The sequence below is a fragment of the Mya arenaria genome, chromosome 4 (assembly GCF_026914265.1).
Source record: "Mya arenaria isolate MELC-2E11 chromosome 4, ASM2691426v1".
NCBI lineage: Eukaryota > Metazoa > Mollusca > Bivalvia > Myida > Myidae > Mya > Mya arenaria.
Window position 1 is genome coordinate 32,051,869 of NC_069125.1, and position 14,285 is coordinate 32,066,153.

Sequence of the window (14,285 nt, forward strand, 5' to 3'; positions counted from 1 at the left end):
ATATTCTTGATTACAGATCAAGTGCATAATACATAATCTTTTTTTCTTAATGTTCTTGAATATCCGTTTGCACATGTTCATTGTACATATATTTGTTTCTGAGTGTTCTAGAATACATGCTGGAACAAGTACATTGTACTAATATTTGTAATATTCTTAGGACACATACTTCACACTTAAATGTGTGGTTGTTAAAGAACACCTTGGGAAACTTACATTGTACATAAATGTGTTCTTGATTCCACGTTGGAACAATTACATACATTTGTGGTACCTTCTTGAATACACATTACAGTGTACTTTGGTTCTGACTGTATGTTCTTAACAAAACATTGTACTTAAATTTGTGACTGTACTTAAAATTGTGGCTGTATGTTTTCGAGTACACATTGGTTATAGCTCCTGTAAAACGTTTCACCCCAAAGTGATTTCTTCTAGGCTGTATCCTCAATATTTATTGATATTTGATGTGTATTCACAATGTGCTACCTCCTGATTTGCTTGTTGATGTGTTCATTGCTGTTTGTACTATGACATAATTAATTAATTATAAAATAAAAACTACAGGGACAAGCCCAATTGTCAAAAATTCAAAGATAAATGCCAAGGTGAGTACCAAAACACATAGATTGTGTAATTTTTGTTGTCTAGTGTTTGTTTGACCTTAACCTTGTGCCTTTTAACTGGATGAGTTTAAGTGTTATTTTGCTGGGCTTGTCCCTACAGTTTTAATTAGTTTAAGTTGCAAGAGCATCATAATATTTTGGTTTATGAGCTTTGTTTATACACATTTCTTTTAGATAAGATTGTGATAAAAGCTGATGGCTTATAGAATCACTCTTGAGTCAGTGTCCTTGGTAGAAGCTAGTACAGGTGTTGATTTTGATAGACTTGAGAAAGTACCTCTGGTGGGGATCGAACCCACAACCTCTTGGGTGAGAGCCGGCTACCCATACTTATAGACCACTCTCATCCCAATACGCTTATTTGTTTATCCCTGAAGTTTCAGTTCATGCTTTTGTTTTCATTTACTTGAAAATTCCAAAGGTTCAATAAAAACAGGGGGAAATCTAGTGTACATAAAACCCTGTAGAAATAACAACCATGCACATAACATTTAACAGACTTTATTCTTTTTTTCAGATATGAGTATGTCAGCATAGTACAAAATTAACAAAACTTTCAACATTAAAATTTTGTTCAAAGCAGGAAATAGTATTTTCTTCAATATAAATATAACTACAAAAAAACATAAGAAACTTTGCTGTAAATATTGTTGTCATAAAAGCAAGGACCAGGCACCATGTTTTGGCAAAGTATAGTCAGGTGCAAGAGCTAAGCAAGATACATATAACTAATTGTTGTGACAAATTTTAGCTGTTTGTTTGTTTCAGTTAAGAAAGTTTTAATCTTAACCAGTAATGTAGCATATCTTCTATAATGAACATGTTACACATGGGTATCCGTAAAAAATGTTTGATTTTTCATAATTGATTTTTTTGTAAAATTCACTCCTAATGTTTTCTTTTTTTGTCATTTTTTTGCATTCGCAAACTTAAGCTGTAATAATGATCAACACTATACTTTAGAACTATCTTACTCACTTTGTTCTAATTAAAAAACAACAAATAATGACATTTAAAACATAATACAATTTGAAAAATGTTCTTTGCAGGTTTGTAAGTAAACAATTTATAAACTTAATACGAGAGTGATGTGAAGGCCCTTTATCGCTCACCTGAGTACCACAGCTTTTAATGTCAGAACAAGCCTTCAAACTAAGATGGTTAATCTAGATATCACTGAAACAAATATTCTGACCAAATATGACATAGTTCTGCTAAAAACTGACCAAATTCCAAAAAGATGAGGCCTCCAGAGTGTTAACTATGTGTTTTTCTTATATTTGCCCTCCTGACCTACTTTTTGACTCAATATGACCCATTCTCAAAATTAGCCTCAAACTGAAAGGGTCATATTCTGACTAAGTTTTGTGAAAATAGGTTAAAATGTGGGTGAACATTGTGGCTTCTAAAATATTAACAAACATGTTACTAACAAACAACGTACAGAGATGACAGACAACAGCCGATCACCACTGCTCACTATAATGAGCCATTTTTGGTCAGGGGAGCTAAAAAAAACTACAGCACTTGTGTGGTATAAAAACAAAGCAAATTAAACTAAAACTAGTTCTGATTTAAAAGCAGATGGACAATTCAATTGTCTCAAAAAGGAATGTTAACTACAGATATATGTAAAACATAAGAACACATCTTTTAAAATACAACGGCTGCCAAAATATGGTATACAGATTCTAAAACTGAATTGAGTTTTCCAAATTGAAAAATTGTTACAACCAAAAAAAAGTGATTTTGACTTCATTGTCAACATATTAAGCATCACATTTCTGATGATTTATCATATGCTTATCACTTATCTAACTCAATTTTAGACTGCGATAATTCTTAAAATATACCGATGGTCACATAAAGTAGGAAATGCTATATAACTACACGTCATATATTGTATCTACGAACATCCGCAATTTCATGTGTTTCTAACAATGTAATTACTTGTGATATTATTTAACAATACAGGTATAAACCACTGTACATATCTACACAGATTTTTTTTACAATTTACCAATTATGTATAAAATATTGCATAAAATATACAATGAACACAACTGTTATAATAAATTAAGACTAAATAATATTATATTTTTTTATCACCTTGAAAACACATCCATAACAGTAATACATCAAAAACAGACTTTCACATTTCTTTAAAACCAACTGTCACTGTTTCGTTGAAAGGCCTAGGGCTGGCCTCTCAGTTTTCACAAAAACATCTGCAGAATTAACTGATTACATCATTAAATCTAGTATTAAATGTAAAATGAAAGAATATAAATTCTTGTGATTTTAAAGCCTGACATTTTTTTATTTCTTAATTTTATTTATATTATATATCTTAATTAATAATATCATAAAATATACATATTATAAAAACATATTTATACAAGTTATATTTTTGAGATATTACTCAAGTATGTTTATAACTGAAGAATATTTTCAATAAATTTTGTACCAAAATTTTTAAGTAATATATGAGAGATTATGTTTTTAATAGAGTTAAAACATAAGATTTTAAAACATGCTCGACTGTATAAAGGTAAAATTAGTAGAGTTGAATATTGAGTTATTTCTTACATATTAAAGAACCGAGGCCACAGAGATGAGTTGCATATAGCAAGCCATGATCTAACATCACCGAAAGGCAATTTTGCACTGACATTTGAAAAGGCGCACTGTCAAAGATATATTTATTGTGGAATGAATGTTTAATCAGGATTCAAGTTTAACCAATTCCTATATAGTTTTAATTCCTCATTTGAGATGGATATTTGGTATGCAACCATGTATTATAAACACGACCCGCAGAGTTAACGCAAATCCTCCTCAATTGTTTTTCAGTCAAAAGCGGGTCATAACCCAACAATTATTAGTCAGAGTTATGGGCCTTGCTATTCAGTGTACATGTGTATATTGTCTCTGGCAACATGTGTATCAAATTGCATTTGGGTAACTAGAACAGTACTTTAGTTATGACCTAGGTCCAAGTTTTGCACACCAATGCTTATGCTGCCACCAGCTATGAAAATACCTCGATCAGAAATAGACAAGCAAAAAAATGTTTTCGGAGGGTACCATAAAATTCGCTACAAAAATCATAGTAAAAATCTAAATACTGTTTTGTAACATACCTTTTCACAGTCATCTGACAGTTGCTAAGCACTGTAAATGCTTGCCATACGCAACGAAACTCTTCACTAAATGTATCAGTACTTCATAAACTACCTTTTGCGGAAAGACATTTATTTTTGTTCATGCGCAACAGATCACATAAAATAAACTTAAGAACAAATAAAGTTAAGTAAAGAATTTAAGTATCTTCTATACTGGGACAATATTAATACAATTATGATTAAAACATGAATTTAATAGATAATTTTAAGATGAGGTATCTATATCTTATAAAAGCACTCATAGATTTCAGGACAGCATTACCCTATATATAAACTCGAGCGCCACATCGCGAACACCATCATTCCTCTGGTTTTTTTTGTTTTACGGTAGTAAAATAAATTGGCATAATTCTATAAATATTTAAGCAAGAGTTATCGGCCTTACTATACATGTGCATATTGTCTCTTGCAACATGTGTACCAAGTTACATTTCAATATCTCAAACTGTTTGTGTACCAAGTTTCATTTGAATATCTTGAACAGTTTTTGAGATGTGACCAAGGTGAAAATTCTAGCACGTTGATGACAACAATGCCAAGATTATGACAAGACCTCGACTTCTTTCTTTGAAATAACAGACAAGCTTATAGCACACTTAAACATATACATACTTTCACTTTCAACTAATAAACATATTATCATAATGAATACAACAACTAAGTGTTCAGAAAAGCAGAGTTTAAAATATGGTACGGCAACGGCAACGTGCCATACATGGCACCAACTTGTTTTGTAAGGATACAAAACTACCTGTTAAGTAATGACAAGTAAAATATGCAACTCCAAAAATAAACATTTCTTTTTGGATATGTCTGAGCTGCTCTACAAGTCTATATATAATGTTCAATATTTTATACACATGAATTGGTTCTAAGAATAATACACACTGAATAATTCCAAAGAAAAAGATTTGCCACATTTTTTGATTCTGTGGCCAAAAGTGTGTGAAAGTATGGTGTATCCATGTATAAACTTACACTGAACGTTCAAAGAGATTTTGTTCACAAATAAATAAAATATCGTAATTACTTTTGATTTTTTCGACACTACGAAGATATAAAACAAAAGGTTGATGAGTAGAATAGCAGCTTCATGTAGAAAGAATGTTTCTTGGCCCTTTTTAATCGTCTTTTTAATCGTCTTTCCTTTATTCAGCAAACGGATTACTCATGTCTCATAATCGGTCCGTTTTATGTTGGCACTGTTTTGATGAAAGCATTCCACAGGCGCGTCGTCCAATTAAAACTTCTTTTTACCTTAAAATAGATAAAAATAAAATAAAGAATTTGGGATGCGAATAAGACATGAAAGTATCACTTAGAACTGCTTTAATTAAGGGAGAGGGAGAAGAAGTGGCATCAGTAGAAACGCAAATGTTACGCTAAATGATCGTCCTATAATTAGATGCATAGTGGGCGGTGCACAAGAAATACCATAGGGCGTGTAATATGATAATAGCGCAGCACAAAACACAGGATATGCATGTCGATTAAATAACTCAGCATTATGCTCACACGCACATTGCATGCAATGGAGCTGAATCTTAAAGTGTGTCGATGCACAACATTCAAAACGCAAAAAGAACATAACAAATTACACGCAAATAAATTCGCACTCAGATTATTTATGCAGAAAAATTGACCAATTACAAGTTCTGTTACAAGTCATTTCTGCTGCGTCATTTTTTAAATCCATACTCGATATTCTATGTTTAAAGCAGGTGCATAAATATTGAAGACGATACTTTAGAAATATGCAGTAAAGATACGGTACGATATCGTCAAGGACAATTTAGAGTGAAAAAGACAAAATTTGACTATTCGCTGTAGTCAATCGTTTAAAATGATATAAAAATATGCTTTGAAAATGCAGAAAATTCAGTGTGGCTAAATAATCATTAGAAAATTTTCACACGCATCTTCAATTTTCTTCTTCAGTGATAAATAGAGAGTGCAAGTTGAATATTTAATTGTGAGGAACTATAATTAAATGAGATAAAAATGCAAGTGCTCTCAAAATTACAGGTTGCGTAACGCAAAATGTCATGTGACCTGCTATTTTTACCTTCATGGGTGCAGCGCATTATTGATGTAATAAAAACCTACAAATCGTGTAACTCAATACAAGCCATTCTTTATTATCGCGTTGGTCCCATTATCACCATAAAGCTAACCATACTTTATCATATTCGGGTCAATAAACAAATGACGCAAGGTCGGGTCACCGAGCAACAAAGTTCTAAGCTCCGCCTTTGCAAAACAAATTATCCATAGAGCTAATGTCGGCGCTTTAATGTGCATTTTTCTATGATCAGTACTGTTAACATACACGAACCATTTTGTTCATAAAAAGGAGTAATTATTTCATTTTCAAAAATAATCAGGACAAATGCAACCATGTACCTTCCCGTACAATTTTCTGTATCAAGATCAAAAAGATAATGCCAAAAATCATGTAAGGATTGAAAGCAGGTCAAAAATTTATCTTCCATAAAGTATATATCAAAATCGTACTTGCACATACCTCCGAAAATCAACAGAATAAACACAAACAATTAACATGCCAATCACATATCACATTAAAGTTGTTTACCAAATACCAACTGCTAAACTAGTCTCTAACATATTAATAACAACTTACAAACATGGCGGTCTAATTATTATGCGCTTTATGAGTAAGCAGAAAAGGCGTGTTTAGTTATCTAAGGGCATATAACTGCATTATGCTCCATTAAAAGCGCTGTAAGATGTAAAGTGTGCAAAAAAATAACATTATCTGCACTCAACTGCTCAGATGGAAGTTTTAACCATGTTATTATCTAGTTAGGACTTAAATCTTAATTGGTATAGAGAGTATTTCAAAGGAGTTTTACTGCTTAGAGATTATATACTTTCCTACTGGAGGCTAATAAAAGATGCTTTCATGATATGAGCAGTACTTTTAGAGAAATTTCAAATTATTATGTGACTTTAAGAGATGACAAAATCAATATTTGACATCTTTTTACCCAATTGTTTTAAAACAAGAGTTCCGCAGGCTGGTCCAATGTCTCATCCATTTTTCTCAATGAAATGAAGAGTCATAGCTAGGCATAAGTATTTTAGCCAAGGAGATGGGATTTATTTACATGCATGTGATTATGTATATTGTCATTGCATGGTGAGGTATTAGGGTTTATTCCTGTATGAAAACATGGACTTCACAAAAATAGGTGTACAGACCAAATGTTTTCATACACAGATGAACTGCAGTTCTAAATACCTTCAATATATTTACACTCATTATTTAGTTAAAACATTATATATTTAACAATGATTGTGAAGAAAGTTTTGACAACTTATACTAAGTCATTCTTGTTGGCACGATGTTGTGCCCGATTGTGGTCTAGTGTTGTAAGGGATACTAGAGTACCCGGAGAAAACCCACTAGTCCGGCCTGGTGACCAAACTCACATCCGCACGAGCCGGGAATCGAACCTGGGTGCTTTGGTGAAAAGAGCTCTAACCACTCATTTATTGCAAATGTTCTCTAGGATAATCTGACCATAAATGCCTAAAATAATGCTTCGAAGATAATAGAGCATATATATTTGGCTGTTTGAACAGACGCTGTTTCAATGACATCCCTCATTTCATCGACACCACATATATTTTACGACTATAAAACGTTATTTGACAATCACAAGTGATGTTGTTGTAGTATCTGAAGTAATCCGGAGCTGTTGCATTCATCAAAATATGAATACAATTGAAAGGATCTGTATTCATCTAAGGAAGCGCAATAGGAGTGTAAATATAAACATTTGTATAAAGTTTGACACAAAAAACTTGTAGTTATGGACAAAATAGAGGTTTTTGAACACCAACTACATCAGAACTAAGCATTGTATGATGTAACCTTGTTTAGACAGAGACATCGTTACACACGCTGTGCAAATTGTGCCCTACAAAATTGTTCATGATGGTGTTCAGATGTGTAACAATTTTATCTTCAGCTTTCCAGATGAGATAACTGCACATCAGCACACCAAACCGTGTACTATTCCTTGGTCATGAATAAGATTCACAGGCTTTTAAGTTTCTCTTTGGATTGATACAAGGGCATTACTAATAATTTGTTTCACAAGAGTGATAAGACCAAGACTTATTATCCAAACGAGTTGTGTAACTGATAATATGTAAAAATGTTTCATGACATTTTCTTGAACTTCTGTAAGATGCGAAATATGTAAAAATGTTTCATGACATTTTCTTGAACTTCTGTAAGATGCGCTGACAACATTCTAAGCCAACACCTTAGCTTTGACAACAATTCAAAACGTTTTCTTTAAAAAGCCACAGCAAAAACAACATCGAGAATACATTTTCTAAACGCTTTCCTGGATTACGCATTATTCAACTTATATTCGTAAAAAAATGTAGAAATGATTTTATTATGACCGGTTTTGATAAACATTTGGCTCGCCCTTCCGCAACTTTTATTAGTATAAATCATAATTAATAGCAACGCGCGTGTTAAGTTTTTTTTATCTCGTATATATATAAAATAAGCGCGGTCAGAGCATTCTTATGAGTTAATCATAAAAAATGAATGGATATCAGCATATAATATGGGAACAATAAATATAAATAATAATATTATATATTGTTGTCATTTTACTTTTTATATTACCTAAACGAAAAAAGTGGAAAAAAACCTGACATCATGTTTTTTTGCAGTAAACCACTGTCAGCGATAATTGCACAGCGTTCTATAAGCGCACATTAATTTTCAGATCAAGTTACCCTCGGCGCTAGGTAACGTAAACACATGTCAAACAGCACACAATAGACCTCTCTATTCTAAAGGCGATATATTTCAATGCCTGTCCCGGTTTTTTTACCTCGATTCAATACGCCGACTAAAGTGAAGTACATTGCAGTTAATAGCAAACATGTGATGTGTGCATGCAATGCATCTAAAAATAGCATACCTCATAACCTTGACATTCCTCATGCGTCCTGAGACTATGCCGGCCATATTCAGGATTCACACAAACTGACCAACACACGGATTTATATTCCAATAGTGACCACAAAGTTTACAAACGAGATGTTAACGAAATTGTTCAACCTAAATCGCAAACCGCGACAATAATTTCCCAAAAAGTAAATGTCCAGCCAAGATCTTTATACTGCAGTCTAAGACTGCTGAATTAGACTGCTGAACATATATGATTTTCTGCCTTTGAAAGCTCAAAATCAACAATAATGACTTAAAAACCCAGACAGAGGTTATAAACTGGCCATAAAATCATGTCTAGATGCACACTGTGCAGTCAGATGCACTCTGGGTGCCCTGTAATTAGCTGGGACCCCTTATAGAAATAAGTTTCTTTCAAGAAAAAAAAACAAGGTAAAAAAGTCCTCTTTCTTACTTTTTGCAATAACGCCGATAGAGTTGCACCCCTTATTCAATTCGCGTTTTCTTCTTGTTTAGGCTAATAAGCGCCGAACATGCACTTCGACATGCAAATAAATGCATGTTTTGAGAAGGATATTAGGAAAATTTATAAAAAATTGTAATCTGCACTTTATGGCAGTCATATACATCTACACAATTCATAAAATTATACGTCTGATGATAAAATTTAACAAAACGCATTGTTACGATTAATGTTAAATCGGCATCATGCATCGATACTAGTTCTTGAGGATGCGAACATTGCTTCTGACAATGTTGATGCTGTTTATATTAACATCATTTTATCACGGAGTAACTATTCTTAAAAATTGCTTCGATCAAAACTAATTTCGAGAACTCGTCGATGGCGTGTTTCGTTCCAGAAATGCAGTTTCCGCCCTTTGATCACAAGTTGACAAATTTGTTTAGGGTATTACGGTGAGTTGAACGAGAAACAACAATATTTAAACTTTTCCATCTCATAAGGGAATAAATGGGACTAGGAATGTAACACTGGTGACCTTTATTTTTGTATATACTGTTTAATGCACCTATTTCAATACCTGAAAGCCCCTGCTATACAGTATCAGTGGAGAATTTGGACGAGGTACTACGCGAGTCTTCCGCATCGCTGTGACTCATCTTGCGGTCCAGTTCCATGGCCTCTTCGAGAGATTTTTCTTTCATCGCCATCTGGAAAGCTACCTCGAACGACTCGCCTAGTGTCAGTATTATGTCATGGGCCAAGCTCTGGAATTCAAACATATAAAATAAGGCAATGAAAACTAGCGGGACATGCCCATCATTTAAACTGTTAATTCCGGTTTGAAAGCACTGAACCTTGCTCTTGTTCATACATCAATAAACAAAGAATTCGAGAAGCAAATGGTTCCTTGGGAAGTATACTTTTGAATACCATTATGTTTTAATTCCTAGTGGGTGCATATGTGAGTTTGCATCTAGCATCAACAATGCCATTATCACAAATGTTCAAGTTCTGTTTTCTTAAACTTTTCTAGAAATGGCAATTGACGCATGTCATAACACCAACAAATTTAGAGCTATGTAGATTTCAGTCTCCCCTCTTTTTACTATTTTGCTACATTTTTTCATCACACGCCTTCATGGTTGAACATCCTTTTAATGCTGCTTCCAATGACATAAAATAACCAAAATACAAAAAAAATCTTTACAATGAAATAAACCATTCGAGACAAAAATCAGTCTCGACCACATTTTCTTCGCATCATGTTGTCAGATAAATAGGAAAATGACAACTATCATCTTTTCCTATCTCATTCATTACTTATGACAACCTTAAATGGTTTTCTTTTCTCTTTATCGTTTAATACGACAGATCAATCTGACGAGTGATATATCATCTGCCAAACACCATGTCGGAGCCATTTCCTCAGTACGTTGACCACTGTATGCGAGCAATAATGGCAGGAAAATCACTGTGAATTCCCATATGTGAGTTCCCATTGCCTTCCGAGGGTCCCCATTCACTGCAGCTGTGAATTCGTCCAGCGTCTATTCAAATTTGAGACGGTCTTACCGTCAATAAAACACTGAGAACTTTTTCCAACTGCTCATAGATTACGCCTCATTTAATCACGTAAAAAGCCAGCCATCAAGTATGATTTCTTGTCCAGTATTGTCAGAAACACTGACGAGCCGGGCTTAATTGATAGTAGTTCGTCTCAACGTTCTAAGTTCTCATATTGCTAAGGTTAATAAAAGTTTCAATACAGAATGTTTCGGGTTAACGTGAAATGTCGGCAGTGAAATAGATCTGTCAAAGTGTACAATGCAGGCTGGCTGTGACCAAGGAATAAATGACCGAAGTTATTGATCTTTTCTCATTGGTCAATACAACTCACTATAAAGCATCTGAATGGTCAAGAGCACAGGTCAAGCTTCCAAATAAAGTTGATGCTAGTTAGTGAACATGCTCTTTATGTGCAAACAAAAGGGATTAGAATAAATCACCTTCAAAATACATGTCACTACATCTTTATTGAAAGGAGTAGAAATATTTTGAATCACTGTTCAAAATGTAGGAACCACTACTTTCTTCATGACATGAAAATCAATGAAAGACAGCTAAACACAGCAAAATATATTACTCAAAAACGTCAAGAAACATTATGAAATGTATCAAAAAGAGACTCGTAAATGTTGCCATCAGCAAATAAGCTCCTAATTAATATTATAAAGCTTTAAAACTGTGTGAGAGTATTAATCTCTGAGACAAATGAGCGATCACTTGTCCCTAAATACTGACAAAACTGCCTAAGGGTCCTTATATGAAGTTACATGACAAACTTCTGAGAGCGGTAGAAAAAATGAGATATATATTCCGGAACATTAGGTGCTGAATTGAATACATTTATCATAACCAAATTTATGACATGAGCGTTTTCTTGTCTAGGCAATAGGACAATCTGGTAACGTTGACAAAAGCAACACGTCGAACACTTCAAGCCTAAAAGATGGGCAAACGATGCACCCAACCACTTCCTTGGGCAACAACAGGTGTGACCATGGTAAACCCAACCATTTTCTTGGGTTACAACAGGTGTGATCATGGTAAACCCAACCATTTTCTTAGGGCAACTACAGGTGTGACCAAGGTAAACCCAACCATTTTCTTGGGTAACAACAGGTGTGACCATGGTAAACCTAACCATTTTCTTGGGCAACATCAGGTGTGACCATGGTAAACCCAACCATTTTCTTGGGTTACAACAGGTGTGATCATGGTAAACCCAACCATTTTCTTGGGCAATATCAGGTGTGACCATGGTAAACCCAACCATTTTCTTGGGCAACATCAGGTGTGACCATGGTAAACCCAACCATTTTCTTAGGGCAACATCAGGTGTGACCATGGTAAACCCAACCATTTTCTTGGGTAACAACAGGTGTGACCATGGTAAACCCAACCATTTTCTTAGGGCAACATCAGGTGTGACCATGGTAAACCCAACCATTTTCTTAGGGCAACATCAGGTGTGACCATGGTAAACCCAACCATTTTCTTAGGGCAACAACAGGTGTGACCATGGTAAACCCAACCATTTTCTTGGGTAACAACAGGTGTGACCATGGTAAACCCAACCATTTTCTTGGGCAACATCAGGTGTGACCATGGTAAACCCAACCATTTTCTTAGGGCAACAACAGGTGTTACTATGGTAACAATACAGGTCACTATTCCCTGACCATGGTAACAATACCTGTCACCATTTTTCGCCCATGGTAACAATACCTGTCACCATTCTCAGACCATGGTAACAATACCTGTCACCATTCTCAGACCATGGTAACAATTGTTACCTGTCACCATTCTCAGACCATGGTAACAATACCTGTCACAATTCTCCGCCCAACTCAGACAATCTCCTCCCAGGGTCTTTGACACCTAAATGTATTCAGCAACACTCATGGTGCAATTAATAAATGACAACCGTGCAATATGCTAACTAGAAGTAGATAACTCCAAATCCAAAATGTTAAAAAAAACACGAGTCTGACTCATCTATATCACTACACAATTTTATTTTATTTTATAATAAATTGCTGTAAAAACTTGAAGAATAAATCTCAAAATAGTGAGTCACACAAAATTAGAAACATAAGCAGTTTGTTATAAATGTAACTATGGTACTCTCTATGTGGGTTGCGTCATAATTCACACCTGGCAGAATCACGAAATTGCTGCATATTTCAGAGAAAATTAAGTAACCAGCCTTCATAAAGCAACAGAAATGTGCAAAGTAAATAATTAGACCACCAGACAAGATCAACAGTAATAAATGGGCCATCTCAATGACAAACGGTCTTAGTGTCTGACCACCCAAGCTTACGCTACAGTTTGTGCGTAACTTGTGAGAAATTCCATTTGTAAAAATCATTGTTTAGATATGATGGGTGAATTAATCTTGAATGTCTTGCCCTCACTTATCCTAAAGTAGTTGTAAAGACAATTTGTACCATATTTGAACCATATTTGAGAGTGTTCTTTTGTCTACACATCAGCTCCCATATTGAAGGGTTAACATGAAGGATTGGCGTAACCGTTCAATAACTGCCATGCCTATGATTATCACTTATACCACACACTGTTTATTGAACGCTGTCCTCGACATCATGGTTCAAAACAGTTACAACACCAACAACCCTCATGATTGAGATCATTCACTCATGTTAAAATGCTTGTTCATAATCTCAATAAATCAGGTTTGAGTTCTGTAACTATTACTTATACAAATGAGTAACAGAAAATTACGTGAAATTATATATATATTTCTTTGAAAATGCCCCATAGAATATGAAAAAGGAGTGTATTAAACAATTGTAGCAGTACAGATGAACAAATTTGTTTTTATGACTTCACGCAACACCATCAATTGTCCAGTGGGTCTAGTGGTTACCGTACTCGTTTCTCACCAAGGCATCCCAGGTCCGATTGCCGGTGTGAGTATTTGCATGTGAGTATGGTTTGTGGTCACAAGCTGGACAAGTGAATTTCCACCGGTTTCCCCCACAAGTCAAGATGAGACTCTAGCATACAAAACTTCATGCCAACAAGAGTGATTAATATAATGTTGTAATACTTTTCACAATTGATGTCAAAAAATAAGTTTAAACTAACACCTTACATGTAAAAGATGAATAGACACCAACAAGAAGACTCAAAGAGGCTAACAATATGGCAAGTCCCACTCTTTCAATGAGACACATTTGGTGGACTGGCTGAGCAGAAAATTAAATAAGCAAGCAACCGTTTGTTAATTGCTTAATTTGCTTGAAATCATCTTTCCAATAGGATAGACAGCGGAAACAACACCCTCGCCACCATCATTGGTCCGGAGATGTTGGGGCAACTTAACCGCTAGATTTAACGCCCGATAACTGGCAATGATATGCCTGATTTTACGACAAATCAGGTTTTGTATGATTTCATTAAACGTACAGGATAAACTCCTTTATCAGGCATGCATAATGTTCATTACTTGCATCATT

The 14,285-nt window shown here is 34.5% G+C and overlaps 1 protein-coding gene across 4 annotated transcripts in view; it reads right to left on the reverse strand.

Moving 5' to 3' along the window:
- Window positions 1-1,111: 1,111 nt before the first annotated feature.
- The window catches only part of LOC128230291 (ankyrin repeat and sterile alpha motif domain-containing protein 1B-like), a 126,958-nt gene continuing 113,784 nt past the window's right edge, over window positions 1,112-14,285 (reverse strand). For all 4 annotated transcript variants that reach the window (XM_052942441.1, XM_052942444.1, XM_052942442.1 and 1 more), the window contains 2 exons: window positions 9,818-10,004; window positions 1,112-5,068 (listed from right to left, as the gene is read on the reverse strand). In XM_052942441.1, the coding sequence (XP_052798401.1) occupies window positions 9,831-10,004 (174 nt within the window). In that variant the 3' untranslated portion in view covers window positions 1,112-5,068; window positions 9,818-9,830. The remainder of the gene's footprint in view (window positions 5,069-9,817; window positions 10,005-14,285) is intronic.